Below are 26,136 nucleotides of genomic sequence, written 5' to 3' on the forward strand. Positions count from 1 at the left end.
ATTTCAGATTTCAACCAAGATCTCTTGATTGAGATCTCTTGAGTTCACAGATTTATTGTTTTCTTTGGTGGCTTTCTCCAGTTGTGAACACACAAATCAGGGAATGTCTGGGGGAAGCAGAAATGAGAATATGGAAATAATTCTGAGCTGCTCATGTGCCCAGGAAGAATTTTTCCATGAGAAACTTCCTGTACCAGAGCAAGGAGTCCCAGGGAGGAGTTTCTTTAGGGGTGTGTAGTTGGTAGAATTAAGGATTTCAATTTTAATCCCAGAAAATGGACTTGACACCCTGTGCTGTAAATCCCTGGCTTTGCAGGAAATCAGCTTTATGCTGTAGCTGGAAATCAATGAGTCTTTCTAGAATTAATCATTGTTTCTACTTTATTAACAATTTATTTAAAATTAAAAATAACAGACTAATATTTTTAAAGCAGTATTACTTCTCATTCTCTACAAGTTGAAACATTGCATAAATAATTTTCTGGAAAAAAAAAATAAATACATAATTCACTCTCTGAAATGATACCTTTTGTCCCTAGGTTCTGGTCCCGCATAAAACAACTAAAAAATCTATCAACATTTCAAATTTCCACATTTATATTATTTCAGCATAAATTCTACAGGATGTATACAGCATTTGACAATTCACTTTCTAACAATACCCTTTAATGTAAAAACACAAACATTACTCTGAGTGTCGAGGAGCTAAGTAAAGGAAAATTGCTGCCAAACTAAAGAAAAAACAAAGTTGCACATCCTAAAGACTTTTCTAGAGGAATTCATGCCTTAGCAGAGGCTCAGGTTTAATGCAGAAGCACCACCTCACTCCCAGAGCTTGGTTGGCACAGTTTTGCTGCTACAGAGTTGTGTGGCCACATCATCCAACCTCTGCAGAACAGAAAATGTAAATGGATGTGTCCAAGCTGATATTAAAGTCCAACACGTTGTAGGAAATAAGGAATAATCACTATATTCTATGTCAGGCTATGGATAATGTTAGCTGCTTACAGGACAAGCATCAGTGAGCTTATCTGGTTTGGGAGGAGCATCTCGTTCATAAATCTGCTCTCCAAACACTCCAGTTCCAGGAGAATTTGTTGAATTGTCCCTAAAACAAATTGTTGTTCCCAAATCAATACGGCTCCAGTTGCCAGTTTTGAATTTGTCAACACCATAATATTTTAATAAAAAATATAAGATGGATTCGTCACACTTTTACTCCTGTTTCGAGAACATTAATGTTGCATTTCGGTTCCAGAGGCAGCACCTGGTGCATGAGGACATCTGGCAATGTGCTCATTTCCCAACAATTTGACTTCATCCACCAGAACCTGAAATCCCTGCTGCCCCAAACGTTCCAGGGCTCCTTCAGAGATTCTCCTGGCGCTTCCCTACCTGCAGCCTTGTCCTGCATCCTGGTCTGGGGAAGGGATTTGAGAATTCTATTCCCATAAATATTCCCTTTGGAATAAAGCAAAGTGTGGCTGCCCCCACACCAGCTTCACTCTCCTCTGCCTCCCTGCTCCTCCAGGACACAAAATTTGCCATGCACCTCCTGTCACCCTGATTTTTCTGATGAACTCAATAAATCTCATGGTTTTACATTTAAAATCTAGCGCCAAATGTGTTCTGGTAAACCAAATAATCTAATAATCTAATGGTTTTACATTTAAAATCTAACGCTAAATATTTTCCGGTGAACTCAAGAATTTCATTCTCCCCAGCAATACTTGTGGATTATCCACAAGGCTTGCAGTATTTTTGTTTTACAGGACATAAATAACTGCCCAGTGCTGGCAGCAAGATAAGATGCAATTCTTTGAGCTGCAGGAAGGACACCACCAGTGAGTGACAGCAGCAAACCCATGAGACTGGGGGAGAAAACTTTAATTTATTTGTCCAGCATGCACATGGAAGGGTCCTTCTCTCCTGAAAAACTCATATTTATAAGTTTTTCTAAGCTTTCTGATGTTTACATCCTTGTAACAAATTTCCTCACACACTTTCTGTAAATAACTTATTGTTTTGCATTCTTTTCTGGAGGAGGAGAAATTTGACGGACTGTTGGTTTATCCAGTGTCATTGGAGAGGTGGCACTGTCACCCTCCAATCCACCGTCACTTTTGGAAATCTATAAATGCTGGAGCCAGAAATTAAAAATTCTGGTTTTGCCTTGAGAGAGCTGCGTGTTATTTCGTGTCCTGTAGTGACACTCCAGCTGCCTTTATCTCATTCTTTATCACACATAAGTGCTGCAATCTGACCCATTTTTGGCCTATTTGACCCAGCTCAGCAGAAGGAATTGGAACCTTCTGCAGTCAGAACATCATGGTGTGACCCCCGAGTGCCTTTTGATGCTTCAGCAAACTCTGGAGCTGCTGGTCTGTGTCACCCAATGCCACTGTCACATTTTCTGAAAATCCCTTTGCCAGGAATTCTGCTCCTGGGAAGATGAGAAACCTCAGAGAAAAAACCAATATAATCTCATTTGCTTCTCCCTGCTTTGCTGCTTTGGAATTGTTTACCAACAGGTGCATGTTTGATTGGTTTCATGTGAATTGTTTTTACTTAATGACCAATCACCACCAGCTGTGCCGGACTCTGACGAGTCAGCCACGACTTTTTCATCATCATTCTTGTCAAGCCTTCTGGCTGTATCCTTTCTCTTAGTTTTAGTAAATTCTTTTAATACAATATAATACCATAAAATAATAAATCAGCCTTCTGAGAACATGGGAGGCAGATTCTCACCTCTCACCTCATCCTGGGCACCTCACAAACTCAACAACCCAGAGCCACCTCCATCCATCCATCCACCCATCCATCCGTCCTTCTCTCCTAATAGGCATTTTCCAGCTCGTGCTGGTTGGATTTGCCGCTCCTGGCTCTGGCCAGATGCGGTTTCTTGTTCTTCTGGGGCCGGGGCACGTCCTTGCCGAAGTCCTTGAGCTCGGACTGGTTGTGGTAGCGGGTGTAGCGCTTGCACTTGCAGGCCGTGGCCGCCCGGAATTTGTAAGTCCGCGTCTCCTGCTGGGGACAGGCCATGAGGACGCGCTGGGTGCGGCTGTGCGCGGGGATGCAGCGCAGGTCGGGCGCGTTCTGCCGCCACCACTTGCCGCGGCCGATGGAGTTGGGCAGCAGGTGCGAGGGCTCGCACTGGCCCGAGCACAGCAGCTCCTTCACCGGCTTCAGGCTGCGGCACGGCCCGTCCGTCAGGAACCGCGTGGTGCGAACCTCCCGGCAGCTGAAGGCGGCGTCTGCGGACAGGGAGCGCGTTACTGCCTGCTCTGCCTCGCTGCAGCCCTGCTCTTCCCTTCTAATCCTTCATGTCTGCTCCTCCCTTCAGTCCCGCTCTTCCCTTCCTCTGATCCTTCATTTCTGCTCCTCCCTGCAGTCCTGCTTTTCCCTTCCTTCCGCCCTGCTCTTCCCTTCCTGTAATCCTTCAGTACTGCTCCTCCCTTTCTTCAGTCTTGCTCTTCTCTAAAGTCCTCCTCCCTTCAGTCCTGCGCTTTTCCGTCAATCCTGTAATCCTTCAATCCTGCTCTTCCCTTCTAATCCTGCTCTTCCCTTCCGCCCTGCTCTTTCCTTTCTCTAATCCTTCAGCCCTCCTCTTCCCTTCCTTCAGTCCTGCTCTTCTCTAAAGTCCTCCTCCCTTCAGTCCTGCGCTTTTCTGTCAGTCTCCTGTAATCCTTCAATCCTGCTCCTCCCTTCAGTCCTGCTCTTCCCTTCAGTCTGTTCTTTCAGTCCTGCTCTTCCCTGCTTTCCTGCTCTTCCCTTCCTGTAATCCTTCAGCCCTCCCCTTCCCTTCCTTCAGTCCTGCTCTTCCCTAAAGTCCTTCTCCTTCCTTCAGTCCTGCTCTTTTCCTTCAGTCCTGTAATCCTTCATTTCTGCTCCTCCCTTCAGTCCTGTTCTTCCTGTCTAATCCTGCTCCCTCCCTTCAGTGTGTTCTTTCAGTCCTGCTCTTCCCTTCCATCAATCCTGTAATCCTTCATGCCTGCTCTTCCCTTCATTCCTGTAATCCTTCAATCCTGCTCTCCCCTTCAATCCTGTTCTTTCTTTAAATCCTGCTCTTCCATCCCTGTAATCCTTCAGTCCTGCATTCCTGTTCTTCCCTTCAGTCCTAGTCTTCCCTTAAATGCTGTTCTTCCATTCCTGTAATCCTTCATCTCTGTTCTTTCCTTCATTCCTGTTATCCTTTATTCCTGTTCTTTCCTTAAATCCTGTTCTTTCCTTCATTCCTGCTCTTCCCTTAATTCTGGGCTCTTTCCCTGCCAGCTTTGAGAAAGCACTTCAACCTAACCCCAAACCCAAACCCAGTTTAACACATTTAACCCTTCCCCCACTGCTCTAGTTTAACTCTATTTACTTTAATTCTATTTACTCCAGATTTAATTTTTTTCCCAATAAAAAAGAGTGTTTCTTAAGTGATTTTTAGCTTGCATGATGTGTGCCAGGTTAGAGAAATCCCAGGTAACAACAGCACTAAGGAATTCCCACTATTCAGGCAGCAGCTTTTCCAAATTTCCTGTTCTCTGTGGTAATTCCACGTGTCCCACAAAGCTCCCTGAGAGATCTAAAGGCATCTTCTGGCTATTAGAACCTTTTTTCCTCTCCTTTTTCTCAATGGATAGCTCTAGGCAAATGAAGCATTAGAAAAATCAGAGGATTTCTTAACATTAAGTATTTTGAAATTTTCCAGTTGTAAGAACATAATTTTTCCCAAAAGTGGCTCTTTTCCCTTGTTTAATTGACTTGTTGGGAAGACAAAAAATTTGATTTTTAAGTGCTTATCAAATAATTTCATCTAGGTGAACACATGAATGTTCTTAGTCAAAAGGACGGATTTAACTCAGGAATATTGTTGGTGGTGGAAGCCTTCAGAAGTCAGCTCAGCTGTGTCTGTTGGGCCCATTCTCCTCACTCTGTGCAAGGTTTAGTTCAGCAAAAAAGAATTCTGACCCTGAATTGTTAGTGACACAACAGTACCTGCAGAGAGATTTTCATTTTCGGTTTTCCTGTGAAGTACAGAAACAGGACTTTCAGTGCTCAGATTTATATTTGTCAAAGTAAATTCATATTTGTCAAAGTACAGCTAGCAAGATTTAATTTTTTTTTAAATTTTGAAGGACTGCATTAATGAAATTAAGCAATCCTTGTGACAAAAACACTGGCAACTGAACCCCACATGCACTTCAGTAACACTCTCAAGTTCCCTAAGCATCAAGAAAATTATGTCTGTCTGTAAATAAATAAAATGAGTGGAATAAGGTGCATTGTACCTCCATAATGCACAGGCAGTTAAATATCCAGGCACTTGCCTCAGCTCTGTAGGTGATATTTGTGCATTTATGTCCTGGGAGTGTGCAGGTGCAAAATCCCTCATGGTCTGGTGCTTATGTTCCAGAAATGGCCACTTTGGATCATCATTTTGATTCCTTATGTTAAAAACGCCAAAATAAGTATACAAGACCATTGTGTATCTTAAACAACTGCCCTCTCTCCTTCAGTCTTTGATTTCTTAACTTGCTGTGCTTTCCACTTTGGAAAAATCTGCACAAATCAGTGGGGCAGGTTCCCAGCTGATGGCAGAGTAGAAAGTTAAAAAATGAAGGTATTGAGATGAGATAAAAAACCTGGGGCTGCCTGGGAGGATCTGAGTGCTCTCCCTCTTAGGAACATGAGAGACTTTTAAGGCCACACTCTCAAAAGCATTAAATTAAAAAAAAATCTTTTAAAATATTGTTAACCCTCTGGTTTTAAATGCCCTAAAGGCAGCTGCAGCAGAAATTCCCAATTGCCTTCCAGCTGTCCCCAGAAAAAGGAGGCTGGCTGGGATCTGCAATGCCCAACAGTGGAAATTCTAAGTTTGATCTGTGCCTGTGCTGCTCTGTGTCTGCAGGACCAAACTTGCCCTATTTTCCAGTGGAAAACTTTTTAAAAGCCACATTTCTCTGTTCTGGGTTGGCTTTCCATCTCCTGTCTCTCCCCAAAAGGACTTGGTCGAGTGACAATGGATCTTGGAGCATTTTTGGCTGCTGGAACCTGGCTGAGGATCTGCCAGTCAGGGAGCAGCAAATTTCTCTCATTTAGCTGAGCACAACCCCAATGTGCCACTTTTGGTGTGATCTTAGCCACAGCTGGTGTGAATGTTCCTAAATTACAAATTTCTATTATTGTCTCCACTGTCAACCCTTCCCCCATCCTAATATTAAACAGGGAAAGAGAATTTGTGATATTTCCTCACAAAAACAGAGAAGTGTTAAGTAAAATCTACTACAGGTATTTGTTTTTATCTACAGGTATTAATTTCTGCAGGTTTGATGTTTTGGAGTTGTCTGCAGAGTAGCAATATTCAACAGAGAGATGATGTTTGCATCAGTAAACTCCAATATATTCTTCCTAATGTTTATATTCACTTTTTCAGTATATATACTTTTTCAACAGCAGATGGAAATCTCTGTCACTTAAAGCAGCTGGGCCACTTTTATTAACACGAACTAATAACTATTAACACGAACTAATAACTATTAACACTAACTAATAACACTTTTATTAACCTAGAAGTGTTAATAAACAAACATAGATGATCACAAGTTTTCTTTTACAAATTGCTATGATCCCAACAGAAATAACGATATTTTTCTTACCACTGAGGTCTGGAGTTTGCTGTATGTGTCTTCCCCCATGTTTTGCCTGGTTCATGGTGTTGTTGTTGCTGAAAGTCGGCTCCATTGGCGTTTCTGGATTTTCAGTGATCTCAGGGATGATTTCTGTAGCATCATTTTTAAACACCTGCCAGCCTTGCGCAGAGGGAAGCGAGATTTGTGCCAGGACACAGACAGCACACACAGCCCAAGGGATCTGCATGGTCACAGATCAGCTTTTCAGCCCCCTGACAGCCTCAGATCCTGGCCAAAGGCACATTATTCCCCTTTTTAAAATCCCTTTTAGAACCAAGCCAGCCAATGACTATACAAAGTGGGAAGGGCCAGACAACTCATTCATCTCAGCTTTTGTCAGTGTGAAATAAAATGGGTGTGTGGGGGTGGGTTGGGGACAATATTTTACAACTGTTCTGCAAAAACTTCTCTTATCTACCTCATTTTTGAGCCTGGCAACAAAAGGTGATAGACAAGACTACAATGAGTTGCAACCTGCCAATCCTTTCTGCAGTTTTGCTCTGACAATGGTGTAATAAAAACCTGCTTCTGCCTCCGTTCATATTTGACACTTTGTCTTTTCCAAAGGTTTTTCAGACTTTTTACATTTTGCTGTTGTTATTCAGCAAATTCCCTTTCCCCTTTGCTCAATGTTTAAAGTGAGTAAATCTAGAAAGTGGAGCTCAGTAATTCTGCTTTTCAGTGTCTGCAGGGAAATTATTAGGGTTTTTTCCCTCTCCTTTCCATAACAAGGAGCTCCACATTTTGTTTCATGTTCTTCTAAGCATCATTTTCCTCACTTACATGTAGTAAATCTATTTTTGGCTTGGAGCTGAACTGAACAAGCTGTGAAGGACTCCAAGTCCTGAAGGAGCAGGGACTAAAGAAGGATTTTGGTGTTATTTTGGTCAGACAGGAATAGCACCGTGTGTGGGTACTCTCCAAAAGAGCCTTGTCCAAAGTGACATCAGAGCTGCAGAAAAGCAGAACAGGAGAGCAGAACAGAGCTCAGTGCTGGCAATCACTGAGTCCTTGCTGCCTCTTTATTCCCATTGTTTAAATGCCCTCAAAATTGGATGCATCCACCAAAGTTCAGTTTCTGTTAATTTTTCATGTAATATTTCCAAAAGCTGTTGTCTCTAGTGGGCCTGCACTGACAACAATCTCATTTAGAGTGACCAACTCTCACATAAAACAGAAAAATCTTCTTGATGTAGCTTCTCCCAAGCACTTAAACAATCTCTATTCACTCTTCTATACAAACTATTACTAACTATTATATTTATCTGGATAACCCACATGGAGAAATAATACCAAAACAATTTATGAATGAAAAAAATAGAAGCTATATTTAGCTTGTGGCTTAAAACTTCTTGTCCATAAGAAGGAGGGCGGCCTAATAAATGCAACCCCAAATCTCAGACATTGAGATTAGCTACAAAAACATTTTTACATATCCTGTAGCTGCTTGCCTGCTCACAGCCCTTCCTGCAGCAAAGCAGACATGCTCCGTGCTGTTTCCCTCCCCTCAAAAATTGGATTTTTTTTAGTTTTAATGAAGCACAGAAAAAACCAAAAAGAGTTATTAGGGAGAGAGTGTTCTCAGAATGAGCCCTGACAGGGTGGGACTGATACTGGAGCTGAATATATTATATCAGAATATTATATATAATTATTATATATATATATATATATATATATATAAATAAAAATAAAAATGTTATATATATATATATATATATATATATATATATATATATATATATATATATATATATATAAAATATTTAATTATATATAATATTCAGAGCTGAGCAATTCCATCCTCAGCCACTGCTGTGGTTTGCCCATAGCCAGAGCCAAACCCACGCAAGGAAATGGATTTGTAGAAAATTCTCAAAACTTAACAAAAACTCACACAGTATACATGTGTATGCAAATTTTAAAATAAGAAATACTAATTTAGAAATACCGTGGAATAAGGTAGATATTGTTGAGAGAGAAATTGAACTAGAAAGAAGTTTCAAAAGAGAGCCTTAGAAAAAAGACTAAATGCTTTAAAAAAATAGAACTATAAAAAAATACATCGTAGTAAGACCCACAAAAAGTAATTTTAGATGATTAAAGCATTTACAGCATAATGTAGCTAAAGCTGATAGGCCAAGAAATGTGTATAGGGTGGAAAACTTAAGAGTTTGGGGATTTAGAATATAGAAATAAATATTTATTTTCTAAAATTGTATTTAGAAATAAATATATCTAAATGTATATAGATTATATATATGTATATATATGTATATATATGTATATATATATGTATATATATTATATATTATCTATGTATATAATAGAGTAAATATTCTAAATATTTCGACTATAGAAATAAATATTCTATAAATATTTATTTATAGAAATATTTTTCTAACATATAGAAATTAATATGATTATTTATAATAATACATTTATTATATTATAAGTAAAGATAATAAATTATATTATATTAGAAATAAATAGTAATTATTTATAATAATAAAATTATTATATTATAATAAATATAATAAATTCTATTATATTAGAAATAAATACATCCTAAATATATTTAGAATATAGAGATAAATATTGAGGTAATATTTACTATTAAGGTAATATTTATTATTTATAAGCAAGATGGAGGTTTTAGGGTGTAGACTGGCTGTCCTTCTTTACCTTATTTTTCCTTCTTCTCCCTGGCTTTGGGTGATTTTTTGTAACTGGACAGAAAAGTCCATATTGCAGCTTTGAGTGATCAGTTATTGGGTTAAAAGGGAAAATAATCTAGGTGTCATTTTTTAATTGGATAGTTTAGTCTTAAAAGACCTTGTAACAAGAGATTGTTGGCCATTTTGTGCCTTGTTAATGAAACTCGTGAAACACTGGCATTGAACCCTGCAATTCAGGCACAGCTAAAGCAGTTCCTGAAATTCCTCAGTCATTCCATCTGAAATTCCTCAGTCATTCCATCTCCTGAAATTCCTCAGTCATTCCATCTGAAATTGTCTCAGTCATTCCATCTCCTGAAATTCTTCAGTCATTCCAGCTCCTGAAACTGTCTCAGTCATTCCATCTGAAATTCCTCAGTCATTTCATCTCCTGAAATTCCTCAGTCATTCCATCTCCTGAAATTCCTCAGTCATTCCATCTCCCGAAATTCCTCAGTCATTCCAGCTCCTGAAATTCCTCAGTCATTCCATCTCCCGAAATTCCTCAGTCATTCCATCTGAAATTCCTCAGTCATTCCATCTGAAATTCCTCAGTCATTCCATCTCCTGAAATTCCTCAGTCATTCCATCTGAAATTCCTCAGTCATTTCAGCTCCTGAAATTCCTCAGTCATTCCATCTGAAATTCCTCAGTCATTTCAGCTCCTGAAATTCCTCAGTCATTTCAGCTCCTGAAATTCCTCAGTCATTTCAGCTCCTGAAATTCCTCAGTCATTCCATCTGAAATTCCTCAGTCATTTCAGCTCCTGAAATTCCTCAGTCATTTCAGCTCCTGAAATTCCTCAGTCATTCCATCTGAAATTCCTCAGTCATTCCATCTCCTGAAATTCCTCAGTCATTCCATCTGAAATTCCTCAGTCATTTCAGCTCCTGAAATTGCCTCAGTCATTCCATCTGAAATTCCTCAGTCATTCCATCTCCTGAAATTCCTCAGTCATTTCATCTCCTGAAATTCCTCAGTCATTTCAGCTCCTGAAATTCCTCAGTCATTCCATCTCCTGAAATTCCTCATTCAATCTCCTGAAATTCCTCAGTCATTCCATCTGAAATTCCTCAGTCATTCCATCTCCAGGTGCTCCCTGCCCACCCCTGGCCCTGAGGGTTGTGCTCAGCATCCCAGCCCGAAGCTGTGCAGGTGCAATTCCAGCTTCTCTGTGCACAAACTTCACACACTGCCCAGCAATTCTGGTTTTGACATGATCAAAATTCTGAAATTTGACATGATCATTATTCTGTTTTGACGTGAACTTTGCTTCTCAAACAGCTGTTTGTTTTTTGGGGGTTTTTTTCCATGCTGCAGCCTTTCCCAATCAACTTCCAGCTGCCTCAGAAGAATTCTGCAATGTCACAGAGTGAATAAAGTCTGAATGCTGCGGTGTCATCTCCCGCAAGAAGACAAAATAAATGGATTTTTATTATTTTCCACCAGAATTCCCTGGATTCTCACCCCAGCACAGCTCAGGAGCCAGGGGTGGCTCTCCAGGGAGGAAGAACGAGCCTGCAGCTCCACCTGGTGAGTCAGCCAGCCAGCAGCACCAGCCCACAGCAACTACAATTAAAACACACAACCAACACTTGGTTATTTCCAGGATTTATTTGCAGAATAAATTAATAAATAACTACAACTAATTCTCACCAGCAAATCGTTAAAAGACACCTCTCAGGCTTGTTCTATTTCTAGTTTGACTCTTTGGTGAAGCCCAGAAAGTAATTTTAGGAGAAATTTCTGTGCTAAACTAAGATTCCACTAGATAATCTCTGTGCTAAAAACATCATAGTAAACTAGCAGAGCTAACATAAAAAATAAAATTAGGTAAAAAGTTCTGCTTCTGGCATCAGAGAGTTGCTGTTTCCAACAAACAGTTCTTTCCAAATGTACCTCCCTAAATCAGCATTCTTGTAAGGAAGATCTCACAGCAAAGGGCAGGTGCTCAGCAATTACAGACCAATAAAAAGCTCTACTTTTTCCAATACATTCTTAATTTCATATTACAAGGAAAGAAATCTCTCATTCCCATGTTTTATGTAATCTTTCCTTCTACAATGAGGAAGAGAAATGCAGTATACAGCATATCACTGTGGGTTAGAGACACACAAGACCTTCCTGGCCAGCTAAAATGGGCAGAGGAATTTGCAGCGTGACTGCACTTGGAGAGCAGGACTCAGAGGAAGGCTGTGATCCATTAATGGAGCAGTGCTCTGACATTTCAGCTATTTTTAGCCTGCTCTAAAAGCAGAAATGGTTTTGTTGCTGAGTTGCCTATCAGTAATTTTAAAGATGATACACTGTCTCAATTTTAAAAACAATTTATAACATCGTTTTACTTATGCCTCTCCGCTTTCATATTGCAAAACATTTGCTAAATCAGTGTTGTTATACTGAGACAAATGGGCCAGAGTTTCCATAAGAGTGACCAGTGTCCCAAGAAGTAAAAATTATCTTGAATATAAGAACAGATTCCCCTGTTTTGATTTTCAATATTTCTTGTTAGTGACAACTACAGAAATATCACCATAAAGTAAACAGACTCAATTTTAATAAACCATTCTGGATTATTAAAGGTCAACAAAGGTCTAATACCTAATGGTTTCTTAGCTCTTAAATGGACTGGAATTTTGATTTCCAAGTAGCAGGTGAAGGATAAAGTGCATCCAGTGTGAATTTCCTTTTTTCTTCCTTTTAGTGCAAATAGGTGTTAAGAACACAAGGTGTGAGACAAGAAAAAAGAAAATCTATGTTTAAATTATTTTTAAAGGGTAATTTATAAATTAGACTGCAGTATGAAAAGTCAGCACTGTAGAAAAGGTAAGGCCAGTATTCCTATTTCTAAAGCCACTACTCCTACTTCACACAATATGAAATTAGTAACTAGGAATTTTGAGGAAGCAATTAATCTACTCCTGATTAAGTGGATCAATGGGAGAAAGCAAATAGGTGTGTAATTAGGTAGTGGAATTGATTACTACTTATTATTACTGAACCATCCTGGTTCAAAGGCAGCAGTGAACACTGACTGGAGATGTGACAGGGAACACCATGCAGTGTCCCTGCACTGTCACCTGAAGGACACGACACAGAAAAGGCTCCTTGAGGTGGCAGCTCCATCCTGTGGAAGGAAAAACAGCAAGAGTGGAGCTCAAGCAGAATAATCTGCTCTGGAGTTGAACTTCAAGAACTTTACCTTGCTGTACAGAGCCTCTCCCACAGCTCCAACCACACAACCCCAAAATCAGCAGGAAAACAATGCAGGGATGGCCCTTGTGATTTCTGATTGCAAAACAATGCATGGATGGCCTTTGTGATTTCTGATTCTAAACAATTTCTGATTGTAAACCAATGCATGCATGGTTTGTGATTGCTGATTACTGACCTGAGTAGACAAAATTTCATCTGGGATCACATGTGTTACTATTAAAGTTTCTGTTTAAAACAGTGCTAAGATTTTTCATTCTACAACTACATTAAAGCACAGGTGAGAATGGAACAGTCACCCTGGTTTCTGATGGTTTAACCAACAATTCCAACAATTTGCAGCAGGTGATCATTGGCATGAATACAGTGCTGTAAATCACAGGTACACATTTACACACTAAGTCAGGCACAGTGCAAACAAAGCTCCCTCTCCCAACACTCATTTCATCTGTAGTAAACAGAATCAAGTCATCATTTATTTGAATACAATGTAAATATTTCCTATACAGGGTGGTACATAACAATGCTCATTTTTATTTCATGATACCATGCAAGCAATCCAAGAAGTCAAGAGTGTTCTTGTGCAAACTGCTTGGTAAGGAAGGAATCTGCACGTGAGGTCATTCCATTCTGTTATTGAGCAGTGATAACAAAGAAGAGATAAAGACACTGTAATTCCATACAAGCTTTGAAAGGCATTATATTAGGATACTTATATTATATATCCACCACAAACACTTCTAAATATTAATATTATTTCTTCCTTGTTCAAGTTCTTCCCTCAGCATTTGCAATTGACGTTTTTTCTACTATGATCTTGAAATAAAAGAGCATTTAATAACAGACTATTTCATGTCCATTGTAACAGAAAAGATAAAAAACTATTCTTGGAGACACAGTGTGCATCAAGCATGGGTTCTGAATGGCTTTACTCTCACACTGTGTAATGCATAAATCCACACAAAACACTGCATGCACTTTCTTTTCCAAGTGAATGCATCTGTGCATTTGTACATTTGCTTCCCATTCCCTGAAGCTCCTACATTCAAACCTTAGGCACCTGTGTGCATGAAAAAGAAGCTTTAGAAATTACAGTGCTCCTATTAAGAGTGATGAAGGGATGTGTTGGGGCTTTTAGGAGCTGCTGCTCTGGTTGAAAATATAGGGATAAAATGTTTCTAAAATCATGGGATATTCAGGGGAGTTGGAAAGAAAGGCTGGGCCTGGAAAAACGTTAGGGGAGGCCCTCAGAAAACGTCAGGCTTTAATGGATCATGGGAAACTGCAGCTGTATAATCATTTAATGAACAAGATAAAAGATATGATTGCTATATGATAAATGATACGATTGTTAAATGTGATCATTGTTTGGTAATTGGATATAATTATTGTTTATTTGTAACAAGAAATTACAAAAATCCATGCTTGGATGAAATCAATGTATCGGATTTTTGGATTGGGAGTGGCACTGGGGACATTGGGACAGTCCCAGCCCCGTGTCCCCAAGGGTTTGTCCTCAGCACCAGCTCCAAGCAGGACGCCAGGGACCCAACCACCAGCTCCAGTTTGCACTGGGAACAGGGAAGTGGGGACACTGGGGACACTGGGAGTGGCACTGGGACAGTCCCAGTCCAGTGTCCCCCAAGGGCTCATCAAATTACAAGAATCCATGTTTGGATGAAATCAACGTATACAATAGAACAATGTAAGTTTAATAATTAATATGGAGTTATATAATAAGGGTATAAAACTGTGTTCATCCTGAACCCATGGTGGAGTCAGATTTGGGTCTGTGCCCCTGACACCCAGAGCTCTTCAACAAAAGCAGCTGCATAGAATCAATCTGTGATTATGTGCTCCTGAACTGGTGAGACAACTAAAGACAAAGCTTAAACAAATCACATTCAATGTCAACGCAAACCACATATGCTATGGAACCTGCAGGGGCTCTGAAATGTGTGAAGACAGCTGAGTTACCCCTCTACAAACATCCCTTGATGGCAACAGCTCCAAACAGCGACACAATTTTGTCCCATCTCAAAAACATCACAGAGTTCCAGACGGACACTTTCACTGGACAAGCAGCAGTTCCAGCCGGGCGGTTGAAATTCGTGTCTCTAAAGCGCCGAACCCATCCTCTAAACCTCTGAGAAACCGGAAACAGAACCAGCGTGGCGCCGCGCTCTAGGGCTTGACCTTGCCCTCCTTGAGCAGGCGCTCGTTGAGCTGGCAGAGCTGCCGCAGGAAGCCGTCGTTGGGGCCGATCTCGCGCTGCTGGCGCACGGCGCAGAGCGCACTGCGCACGTCCAGGCCGCGCCGCAGCATCAGGTAGGCGATGACCAGCGTGGGCGAGCGGCTGTAGCCCTCGCGGCAGTGCACCAGCACCTGGCCTGCAGGGAGACAGCCACAGCTCAGCGTTAGGCTGCAGAGCAACGGGAAAGGTAATAATAGGTGGTGTGTGTTGGGAAGTGCGCGGGGGCGTCCACGGCCCTGGAATCCGCCTATCTGGTGAGGGGCGAAGGCCAGGGCCCCTGTGCATCAGAAAACAGCCCCCCTCGGCGGCTTTGGCCTCGGGCTGAGCTGGGGGATAGCTCGGAGCAGCGCGGTGAGAGACGAATTAGGAGGCGACCACTTGCTGGGGGTAAACTGTCGGTTTATTACAGAAGAACCAACAAGGAGGGGAAACACCCAGCAAATGGCCCCGAACAGGGGGCAGGAGAGGGTTTTAAGGGGAAAAGAAGGCAGGGAAACCCGGCTATCCAATAGAAATACATATTTGGAGGTATGAAACATAACTGATATACTAAAGTAACCAACTGTTATAAATCATAGGAGGGGCTCCGGGGCTACAGCCAACCATAACTCCCAGAGAAAAGAAAATTCTCGAAACCTGGGAAGAGAAAAAGAGTGATTGACTGAGCCCAAGGAGGAAACAACTTTCACTTTATAAGAGAAACCAAGGGAGGAGCAGTTTCATTTCCATAGCAACATAACTGGCAGGGTAGCAGCAGGAAGTAATACAGAAAATGGGGGGAGCAAACTAACGAACTTAAGAACACACCACAGCAGGGAAGGATGAAAATTTGCCAAGTGTCAGCCGGTAGAGCATGGGACTCTTTGAGCCCCACGTTGGGCGCCAAGTGTGCCTGTAAGAGCCAAAATGAGGGATGTGGGACTCCAGGCAGCTCTCCAAAATGCAGCTTGTTCCATCCAAGAGGTTACAGCAGGCCAGGGTCTGTTAAAGTGTTTCTGTTTAAAACAGTGCTAAGATTTTTCATTCTAGAACTACATTAAAGCACAGGTGAGAATGGAACAGTCACCCTGGTTTCTGATGACACACTTCAATGCCAAACAAAACTAATAATTTGCAGTAGCCAGTTAATCTTACACCTGACTCCAACATCACCCAGCTCCAAGGCTCCTCCTTGTTTACCACATTAAAAAAACAGTGGTAGGTGTGGTAAACAACTGCTCAGACTGAAATGGAACTGCTGCAAATCCAGATTGGCTCTGAATTTACTGACCTTGTAACTTTTGAGATTAAACTCAGCAGGTACAGTCATGGCACAGCAAACCCTTCCCTCCTCGTGCAGCCTGTTTCAGCGAGTCACAGTGCTAACTGCAAGAGCTGCATTTAATTTTTAGAATTTTTCATACTCCACCAAACTGGATGAAGAATTTATTTCCATCTGTCAAAACCCACATCACATTTACCCATTTCAGAGAAAGAACTTCTAGAATTGTGGGAGTTCTCATTCCTGCTATTCAATGCTCAGTCACGAAGCAAGAAGGAAATTAGGCATGTGCAGAAATAACTGGAATGTTGAAATAGGTAGACAACACAAACACCATCTGTCCCACTGCACTGTGTCCTAGGATTTCTGCTCTGAGGAAACACACTACAGAGAAATGTGGCAATAAACAACATTGCAAATATGACCTTCAGCTTTCCTGCAATCCTAGGAAATAGAGGCAATCAACACATAAAATAATACAATTACTTAATATAAGAAAAACTGTGACAGTCTGTATTCTTACTGAACATTTGGAAAAAAACCCCATGTAACAGGTTATGTGACTACTCTTCAGTATTTGTATTACTTATATAAATTCTGCCTTTAAATTGTAATTTCTAATGTCCTTAAACCACTTTTAGGCCCTTAACTTATTTTTTAAAGAATATTTTATTAGAAAAGAAGAAGAAAAAAACTAAAAATATCTAAGGAAAAGTAAAAACATCGCTTCCCAGAAAGAAACTATAATAAGATGCAGCAGCTGCTCCTCATTTCAAAGTCACCCCTGCAGAATTCCCTTTGCCAGGTACTGGAGCCCTGCATGTATAAACACAAGACTAAGCTGTGCCTTCTTGTGCCTGATCCAGGGCCTTTATCTGAATTTTTCCCTTGCTTGTTCTGTGAATAATAAGAGCAAAGAAGCATTTTAAACAGCAAATGACTAAGAAACCGATGCAGTGCACAGAAAACATGGTAGAAAGGTATTTCAGTTTGCCTTACCATCCTTCTGGGAAAGGGCTTTGTCAATAAAATCAGCTGCCTCCTCAAAGTAGCGACTGAGGTTAAATTCCTGTGTATCATTAGCTTTTATGCCATGGTATCTGATGCCTGAGCCTTCATAGAACTCTGCATTAGTGTTCACATGCATGAATGATTTCCCCTCTGCTGCATTCAGAACATGGGTTATCCCCAGATGCTGCAGCCTCGTTATGTTCTTGGCTATGAACCTGCATGACAAAAAGTGTCAAGAACATGATTAGAATTTGGTGAATCATCTCAGTATTTCAGTATTGAGAACCAAACCCTTGGATTTTTCTGTTAATAGATGCCAAATATGCCCAAAAAGTGAATTAGCTACAGGTTATAAATTCACAAAAATATTCAGAGCCATGGTCCCTTACTTGAGCATGAGAGAATGCTGATTTCTTGGCTGACACTGAGGAATGCACATGTGAAAGTGAATCTGCATCTCTTAGATCCTACTGTGGCATAAAATTCTGACTTTCTGAACATAAAATTCTGACCAAAGTAGGGAGATACTGGAGATAACAACACATTAACTTCTAAGGTTAACAGTTATCCACATAAAATAATTTAAAAAGCAGTTGAACAACCCTGCTCAGTAACACAAGTAACCATGCACCAACCTCAGCTTGTGCCCTGGGATGCAATCTGCAGTAAGAGGAGCTAACCATAAAGGAATATCAGGAGAGAATTGACTTCTTTTTGCCATAATCCCACTACTTTTCATTCTGAGTCTGATTATTTCCTTATGTCAGTTGCAATATTTGCCTCACTCTCCAGAGAAATAAAAAACCCCACATGTTTTATCACTCTGTGTGGTCTCCTAGTAAAATCTAAGCCCCACTGGCCAACAGCAGCAGAATGTGAGAGATCCTTTAGCTGAAGGATAACTCAGTTCCTGCACACTGTGTGAAAGGAAGTAGCCCAGACAGATTGTTTTTAAAAGCAGCTTTCAGTATGTGTTTAACTGGATATGGAAACAAATATTTTTTTAAAACTCCCCACAGCTCAACTCATAAATTTCAGATACAAGAGGTCTTAATATTAAGCTGAGCTCCAGATAAGCATTTGTGCAGTATCATTCTGGATAAGTTTCTGTGAGATGGCAATGCATCCAGGGCTTTTGGCTAGACACTAATCTAAAAAAATAAACAACCAAATTAGTCAGTTTATATCTACATGAATCTCTGAGTCCATCCACTCACAATTTTGATGCAATTCAAGGCCATGAACATCTTGAGAATTTCTTTCTTCCTGATGATTGCACACCCCTTAAATTCTAGTGAAAGCAGATGAAGATTTATGCATGACTGAAGCTTCTACATTTTCTGCTGTCTGTGCCAAGCAACTATGGCAATGAACCAAATATTTGTAAGACTTCATTACCCAAACAAATGCTGACAGATTTTCCATCTGGCAGGACATCATCTGTGCCAGGGGAGAAGTTTCAGTGTCTGGAGAATTCTGCTTTCAACACAAAAATCCTACAGAGCAAGGCCAAACCAAAAAGTGTTAATTCAGTGGTGAGTTCCTATGCTTAGTAGGGTGAGAATATGGTTTAATTAACATCATATAGATCAGCATGTATCTGAGTGTTCAGCATCAACAGGAACTCCCATCCTGAAATCATGGTTGAATGTGGCAACAGATTGTTATTTCTAAATTATTTACTGCACAAATCAGCTTGCAAGCTATGACTTCCTTTTTTCCTCAGGATAAAACTACTTCTAGTATTTTGTAACTGCTACAAGTATGAAGGAGATGGTGGCTGTCAGACATCAGGCTGGCTACTGAATTATTTCAGTCCCATCTCTAGATGTGTATGTCCTGGCAGTAACAAATATAATTTGGTTTGCCTTATGATTAAGTTAGTGACAATCTACGATCTTGACTTGTACTTCTTTAGGAGGTAAAAACCTAAAATAAGTACAGGGATCCAGTGTATTTAAAAAAAAAATCCCAATTTCACAGGGAAGAAGTGCACAGAGATGGATCAAAAAGGGAAGGAGAATCAGCAGTGTGAAAAATGTGTATTTATGATTGGCTTTTCACAAATATTAAAAGGAATATTATATGTGTTGTGTTAGAAAGTTATGCTGTATTAATTCTCTAAAGTACTGTATTAAATATAGTTTCAGGTTATTACAAAATGTTAAAATAGAAACTATGCTATGTAGGATACTTTTTTCCTAAAGAAAGGACTCATACTGAGATAGCAGCCACACGACACCTGAATCTTTCAGAGAAAGAGAATTTATTGCTCCATTATCAGGAGAAACGAATTTCTTCCTGCCTCGCTCAGTCAGGACGACGCTGTCAGAATTCAGAGGAAGAAGCTGACACTGACCAGACAGAATCCTGCGTTTGAATGGAATTTATGCATCATGGATGAGGTGTATGCTTTTAAGGGTTAATCCTCGGTTAACGTGGGTCCTTTTTCGGGCTTTTTTTGCCCAGAAAGAGGTACCCAGACCCTCTGTAACTCTTTGTTTCTATTGTTTCATATTATCCTAATCCAAATTGCCCAAATTTTTATTACTCCAATTATGTTACTATTTTTATAACCATTTTATCACTATTCAACTTTTAACATTTTAAAAACAAGTGATTGGCGTTTTTCACAAGCAGGATAGGACCGGGTAACTGAAACCATGATGTGGCGAAAAAAATAAACCCCGCTGACATCCAGCAGATCCCGTCCTGCAGCCTGGCTGCCCTGGGCTCGGAGCACCGGGAGCTGCTCGGTGACGGTCACGGCCCGACCCGGCCCGGTCCGGTCTCACCGCCCGCCGGGCACCGCACTCGACCCGGCCCGAGTTCTCCACCCTCCGGGCACCGCACCCGGCCCAGCCCGGCCTCTCCACACACAGCACCCGGCCCGGCCCTGCCCCTCTTCCCGCCGGGCACCGCACTCGGCCCAGCCCGGCCTCTCCACACACCGCACCCGGCCCGGCCCCTCGCACACACCACCCAGCCCAGCCCAGCCCGGCCCGGCCCGGCCCTGCCCGACCCGGCCCCTCCGCCCCCCGTGCCCGCCCAGGCCGGGCCTGCCCCGCGCCCCCGCTCCGGCGCACTCACGCGTTCCCCACGTGGATGCGCGGCACCACCTCGTTGCTGTGCGCGCTGGGCAGGCTGTAGCAGCCGCTCCCGTTAGACAGGAGCTCGTTCAGCTCCTCCACGGAGAGCTGGAAATCGCCCATGGCCGAGCCCTTGGCGCTGCGGCTCCAGCCCGGCCCGCTCCCGCCCCGCCCGGCCCCGGCCGCCGCCTCCGAGGCGGGGCCGCACCGCCGGGAGCAGCGGGGGCTGCTCGGGGAGCGCAGCGGCAGCAGCAGCGGTGGTGCCTGGCCCGGAGCGCTGCGGGATGGAGCCCGCAGGCCTCACCCTGAAGCTGCTGCTGCTCGGGGACAGCGGCGTGGGCAAGTCCAGGTGCTGGAGCGGCCCGCGGGGGCGCCCCGAGCGCAGCCCCGCGCTGAGGCCGCGCTCTCTGTCCCCACAGCCTCCTGCGGAGGTTCACGGACGGCGCCTTCGAGCCGCGCCTCGCGCCCACCGTCGGTGAGCCCGGGGTCCGCCCGCCCGGGGCTGGGCTCGTTCCTGATGGGCTCCTCCTTGCTGGGCTTGTTCCTGCTTGGGCTCCTTACTGGACTCGTTCCTGTTGGGCTCCTTCCTTCTTGCTGGGCTCTTTCCTGCTGGGAATCTTCTTGCTGGGCTTCTTCCTGCTGGGCTCATTCCTGTTTGGTTCCTCCTTGCTGCGCTCCTCCTTGCTGGGCTCCTTCTTGCTGAGCTCCTTTTTGCTGGGCTTCGTTTTGGGGTCCGGAGCCAGGATCGTGCAGATGTGAGGGCTGCCAGGGTGTTCGGATGTTGAACTATTTCAGCAATTCCTTCTGACGAGCCTCCCTTTCTACCTCTCAGGTATTGATTTTAAAGTGAAGAAAATGCTGGTGGACGGCCGTGCAGTGCAGCTGGCCATATGGGTAGGTTTTGTTCCACACTGGGGTGTGTTGGGTTTTGAGAGGTGTGCAAGCTTCAGGAGCTTCTTTTTGTGGTTTCCTCGCTTCCTTCCTGCTCCTCCTCTCTCTTTGCTGAAGGCTTCCTCACGTTGAGATTTCGTGAGTGTCGTGATGGCACAGCAGGAGCTGCAGACAAACAAAACCACTTCTAAAGGCTTCCTTAGTCAAGGTTTGGGACTTCCTTCCATTTCATGTTTTCCTTACTGCTCAGGAGTTAAAATTTTAAATTTGCTTATCTTGTTTAGTTTAAAATACCCTTTTTTTGTTGTTATAAATGTATTTGATGTTGTGTGTTTGGGGTTATTTTCCCCCTCCTTCTGCAGGATACAGCAGGACAGGAGCGTTTCAGAACAGTGACTCCCAGTTACTACAGAGGAGCTCAAGGGGTTGTTTTAGGTATGAAATAAATGGAAGAAAAGAATGATTACAGAAATTGTGGGCTTTATTTCTCCTAAATGTGCATGTCCTTGCAGAAGGAAGTTATCCACAATAACCAGAGGAATAATTATGGCTCAAACACTGGGTATGCAAAACCACAGGCAGGAAATATTGCTGCTTCAATTTATTGCTTAAATTAAAAATACAGAGATGTCATGCTGCAGGCTGTTGAGTGGATGAATTATTAGCTTTGTAGCTATCACATGGGTGGTTTTCTGGTAATAAGGCTAATCAGGGGTTGTGTTGTGTTCTTTTCCCCATGATTTTGTTACTTCTTTTTTCCCCCAGAAACTATTGATGTGATTGTTGTGATTATGGTAAGAACTTGAGGTTTGTACACAAAGCCCTTTCTGTGTGGCAACAGCAATTAGAAAACAAAGGGGTTCTTCCTTCCAGGATTTGTGAAGACTAACCTTAACTTTGCTGTACAAAATATTCTTTCTGTGATTTTTAAACTTTAGTGATTTATGTAAATGCAGTTATTAAGTTACCAGTACCCAAAAGCAGCTTTGAACTCAGTCCATGTTTTACCAGCAGCGTGTGCATGTATTTATACATAAAATTAGCTGACAAAATGCCTTTTTTAAAATATTCTCTGTGGCCTAATTCAGCACTACCAACAGGTAGAATATTTCTGTTGGTAAATCTGATTTTCCCTCCAGAGGTGCTTGTGTTCTGGAATCCTGAGGGAGCACAGCCCAGTGTGTTCCAGCTGTGGGAGGAGTGTGTGGTTGATCCCTCTTTCTGTAGTTCCCTAGCACCTTTTGTTTTTTCCAGGCAGTAGTTAGGAAGTGTGGATGGACTAAATTCTGTCACAATGAAGGAAATGTTGTCCAAGGCTCTACAGCTGTTCAGCTCCTTTTCCTCTGTTCTCAGTGTATGATGTTACAAGAAAAGCCACTTTCACAGGCCTAGGGAGGTGGCTGAACGAGCTGGAGATGCACACCACCCCCAGCAGCACCGTGAAGATGTTGGTTGGCAATAAAACTGATAAGGTCAGTTTGGGAATGCATCCTTTTCCATTCTTCCCTGGGTTATTTATTCATCACAGGGTGTAAATGTGAGGTGAGTGCTCTGTAACACAGCCAGCCTGGCACTGAGCTACAGAGTGGGAAAATCCAGTTGATTATTACATATCACAGACATTTTTTCCTTTCAACAAAACGTCATTTTTGAGGTTTTGTTCTCATTTCAGTGCTGCTTTTCTGGGTATTTTTTAAAGTGGCAAGTGTAGCTTATTTCAGTTGTGTTCTTCATCTGTCTCTGCAGCCTGAGCGTGAAGTGGAGAGAAAAGAAGGGCTCCAGCTTGCCAGGAAACACTCACTGCTTTTTATAGGTATGAAAAACTTCCACATTCAAATGCTTATTTTGGTATTGCCAAGCATGAATGTACAATTGTATTTCAGGTTGATAGGTTGATAAACCTGTTTTGTTTTTTTTTTTTTTTTAATATCTAATTAATATGGATTCCTTTTGCTGTAATTCCTGTGCAGGGATGTAGGTTTCAGATTCTGCATTGACCAGAAGCATTTTTCTCTGAAACAGAGAATTTACAGAGATTTTTTTTAGAGAAACAGAGATTTACTGCATATACTGTACGGGCATAAATTTTATATTCTCTTGAAACTAGCAGGATTTTTTAATTCAGAGCCCAGAAGACTGAAATTTTCCTCCTTACTGGTGTCTGCAAGGACCTTGGCTGAGCTTTCATTTCCAAGTTTCTGTTGCAGCTACATAAAAGACAATATTCTTAGAGCTACAATAAAATGTACAATGTGAAGACATAAAGGTGGGAGTTTCTAAAGAGGAAGTTTCTTGAGAAGATTTCTAGGAGAAATTCAAACACATAGGGAACAACATGCAATTCCCTCTGTATTCTTTCTCAGCTTTGTTATGGAGTAATTATCTTCTAGATTTACTGTCACAACCTGAGAAGAATTTCTTTTTCTCCATTATGGAGAAAATGGGCAACTGTGGATTTCTTTTTGGTGGAAAAATGTGATACTTCAGACTGGGATGTATTTCTGTTTATTCTATTCAACCTAAGTGTACATTTAAGAGAAAAAGAAGAGGAAGTTCACTCATTAAAAAACTCATATTTTCTCTCTGGTCCCAAAATACATTTTTCTAGGTGGAATATACTCCCTGCAAATAAGATAAAATAAAATAAGATAAAATAAGATAAAATAAGATAAAATAAAATAAAATAAAATATTTTTTTCCAGAGACCAGTGCCAAGACCCAGGATGGAGTGCACCATGCCTTTGAGGAGTTGGTCATCAAGATCCTGCAGACTCCAGATCTTTGGGATAAGGGCACAGGGAAAAAGGGAATCCAGCTCATGGAATCTTCAGCACAGCAGCACAAAGGGTTATGTGCTGCCTACTGTGCACTTCTTTAAATGTACAGCTGGCTGTTCTGCCTGAGTGGAGGAAAAAAAAATGGGGTGGGGATGGGATTCCAAGCACCAATCTGTGCCATCAGTTGTGCAGATGCAAACCACAAACTCATTAGCAAAATACATTTTTATTCATTAACAAAATGCAGTTTCTCCTTCCCTTTTGCACAACTGCTGCCTGCAGGTATTTTTCTGGTAGCTCTTAGATTTTTCACTATTAAATCATAGTGCTGCTTAGAGAACTGTGCTTTTGCTGTATTCAGCATGGACTTTTGCTGGAATTCCTGCCTCAGCATAAATTAATTGGTATTAAATTCTGGAATATTATTGAGAAGCTTCTTTTGCCTTGGATAGCATGGGAGGCTTTGAGGCACCCAAGTCACCTTCATGTAGTTTCTCAGCAGGAATTTGATCAGTGGACAGAATTTCCTGATTTTGGATGGTTTTAAAAAGTCAAAATTGGGATATGTGCCCAGACAGTAAGCTGAGTTACTGGTTAATTTTGGGGCTGTGATGAAGAGGATGTGACTTTTAACATTGTCAGGAAAAGTGCAGGACACTGAAGGTTGACCCTGTGCTGTTTGCACTGAGGATCAGGGGTTGATTTTAGGGCTGTGAGGAAGAGGATGTGCATTTTAACAGGAACAGTGCAGGGCACTGGTGATTGCTGTACTGAGGGGCAGGGGTGAGGTGCACTCATCATTTTGGGCTGTGGTTTTGCAGTCTCTGAGAGTCTCTGCAAACCCTTGTCCTCTTCCAGAAACCACAGATAAAATTGGAGATTTTATCAGAATTGATAAAAATATTATCAGAAATTGATAAAACTCAATTTCACAGAAAATGTGCTGCCTATGGGAGACTTTGCACTTGGGTGAGTCTGTCACCAACCCCACTGTGAAGTTACCCTTTTGTCTTTTACACTTTTAATGGCAGTATTGTATTTTTGCTAACTTACATTAAAATAAATGAAAATTCCAGATGTAACTTGTGCCTTGCTTTTGTTAATGCATATTCCTACTATTAGACTATGTTAGATAATAAAGCAAACATACAGCTTTATGTACTGCTAGTCATGCATATTTTAAGATATGATAGCAACCTTGCTTTAAATAAATTCTTATTTATGCTGTATATATAAATAAAATTAAATAAATAAAATCAATTAAATAAATAAAATCAATTAAATAAATAAAATTAAAAAGAAATTAAATAAATAAATAAAATTAATTAAATAAATTCTTATATATGCTGTATATATAAATAAAATTAAATAAATAAAATCAATTAAATAAATAAAATTAATTAAATAAATAAAATTAAAAATAAATTAAATAAATAAAATTAATTAAATAAATTCTTATATATGCTGTACCCTTAGCTTTTTAACTTAAATCTGAATCTTCTAAATATATTCATGTCTTGCAGACACTAAAAATCAGTTTGTAACCTGAAATACAGAGCTAGGGTGAGATCAGTCTGGGCATTTATTATTTTCATAAAATGATTTAGTTTGAAATGCTGTTACTGAAATAATTTTTGAAGAATTTCCTATGGTTTTTCACAGGATCAAGGTACATCTGTCATGAATTGCTTCTCTAAGAATCCTTTTTGGTAGCACATGGTTGCAGAACTGCATGTGGAGGAGTCCTCAGCATTTTTGAGGTCACCAGCATTGACAAATGCAGGGAAAAATTCTTATTTTTGTAGCAGTGGCAACAGAACCTCAATGCCCACGGGGCAGGACCACACATGGAAATTCTCATTTGGAGAGGATGGATGGGGAGGATTCTTCTACACAACTTTCTGGGCTTGACATAATGTAGATTCAGTGACACTGGTGTGTAAGAAATGTGCTTTTAATATGCAACTTTTAGTTCTGCTAAATGTCATGGAACAAGAAGAACATTGTGTGTTAGGATATAAGGAACACAAAAGGTCTTGTTTAATACACAGGAAATATCAAACCTCAGCAGGCAGGTGAGGACAGGGACCAGTTACAGCTGCCATGCACCTGCACAATGCTCTCCCCTCAAATCCCCCTTGTCCGGTTATCTCGGCTGTTTGAGGGGCTGGAAAGGCCCAGGGTGGCCTTGGGGCAGCCGTGTATCGAAGGACCAGAAGAGGCTTCAGTTCTTCTTTCGGTTT

At 41.4% G+C, this 26,136-nt stretch overlaps 3 protein-coding genes across 25 annotated transcripts; 1 reads left to right on the plus strand and 2 right to left on the minus strand.

The window, feature by feature from the left end:
- Positions 1-367: 367 nt before the first annotated feature.
- On the minus strand, positions 368-8,252 carry SOST (sclerostin). The gene is made up of 2 exons (XM_074557792.1): positions 6,648-8,252; positions 368-3,257 (listed from the first exon to the last, which is right to left on the minus strand). The coding sequence occupies exons 1-2, from the start codon at positions 6,865-6,867 to the stop codon at positions 2,839-2,841; spliced, it is 639 nt and encodes a 212-aa protein (XP_074413893.1). The 5' UTR covers positions 6,868-8,252; the 3' UTR covers positions 368-2,838.
- A 3,842-nt stretch (positions 8,253-12,094) lies between these two features.
- On the minus strand, positions 12,095-20,361 carry DUSP3 (dual specificity phosphatase 3). The gene is made up of 3 exons (XM_074557803.1): positions 20,227-20,361; positions 17,125-17,351; positions 12,095-15,000 (listed from the first exon to the last, which is right to left on the minus strand). Exons 1-3 carry the CDS (start codon positions 20,346-20,348, stop codon positions 14,795-14,797), a joined length of 555 nt encoding a protein of 184 aa, XP_074413904.1. The 5' UTR covers positions 20,349-20,361; the 3' UTR covers positions 12,095-14,794.
- On the plus strand, positions 20,347-24,970 carry LOC102074370 (ras-related protein Rab-18-B). Of its 23 annotated transcripts, none has more exons than XM_074557800.1 (8): positions 20,551-20,574; positions 20,645-20,700; positions 21,058-21,324; positions 21,479-21,551; positions 21,629-21,678; positions 22,470-22,588; positions 22,863-22,929; positions 23,819-24,970. In XM_074557800.1, the coding sequence occupies exons 3-8, from the start codon at positions 21,267-21,269 to the stop codon at positions 23,992-23,994; spliced, it is 543 nt and encodes a 180-aa protein (XP_074413901.1). In that variant the 5' UTR covers positions 20,551-20,574; positions 20,645-20,700; positions 21,058-21,266; the 3' UTR covers positions 23,995-24,970. The 23 variants fall into 23 exon arrangements, 8 of the variants coding, with proteins under 8 accessions (XP_074413894.1, XP_074413898.1, XP_074413901.1 ...); XM_074557799.1 differs by lacking the exon at positions 20,551-20,574 and having other exon boundaries at positions 20,631-20,700; positions 21,058-21,119; positions 21,234-21,324; XM_074557798.1 differs by lacking the exon at positions 20,551-20,574 and having other exon boundaries at positions 20,687-20,980; positions 21,058-21,119; positions 21,234-21,324.
- The last annotated feature ends 1,166 nt before the right edge of the window (positions 24,971-26,136 follow it).

This window comes from Zonotrichia albicollis, chromosome 23, assembly GCF_047830755.1.
Source record: "Zonotrichia albicollis isolate bZonAlb1 chromosome 23, bZonAlb1.hap1, whole genome shotgun sequence".
Classification (NCBI taxonomy): domain Eukaryota; kingdom Metazoa; phylum Chordata; class Aves; order Passeriformes; family Passerellidae; genus Zonotrichia; species Zonotrichia albicollis.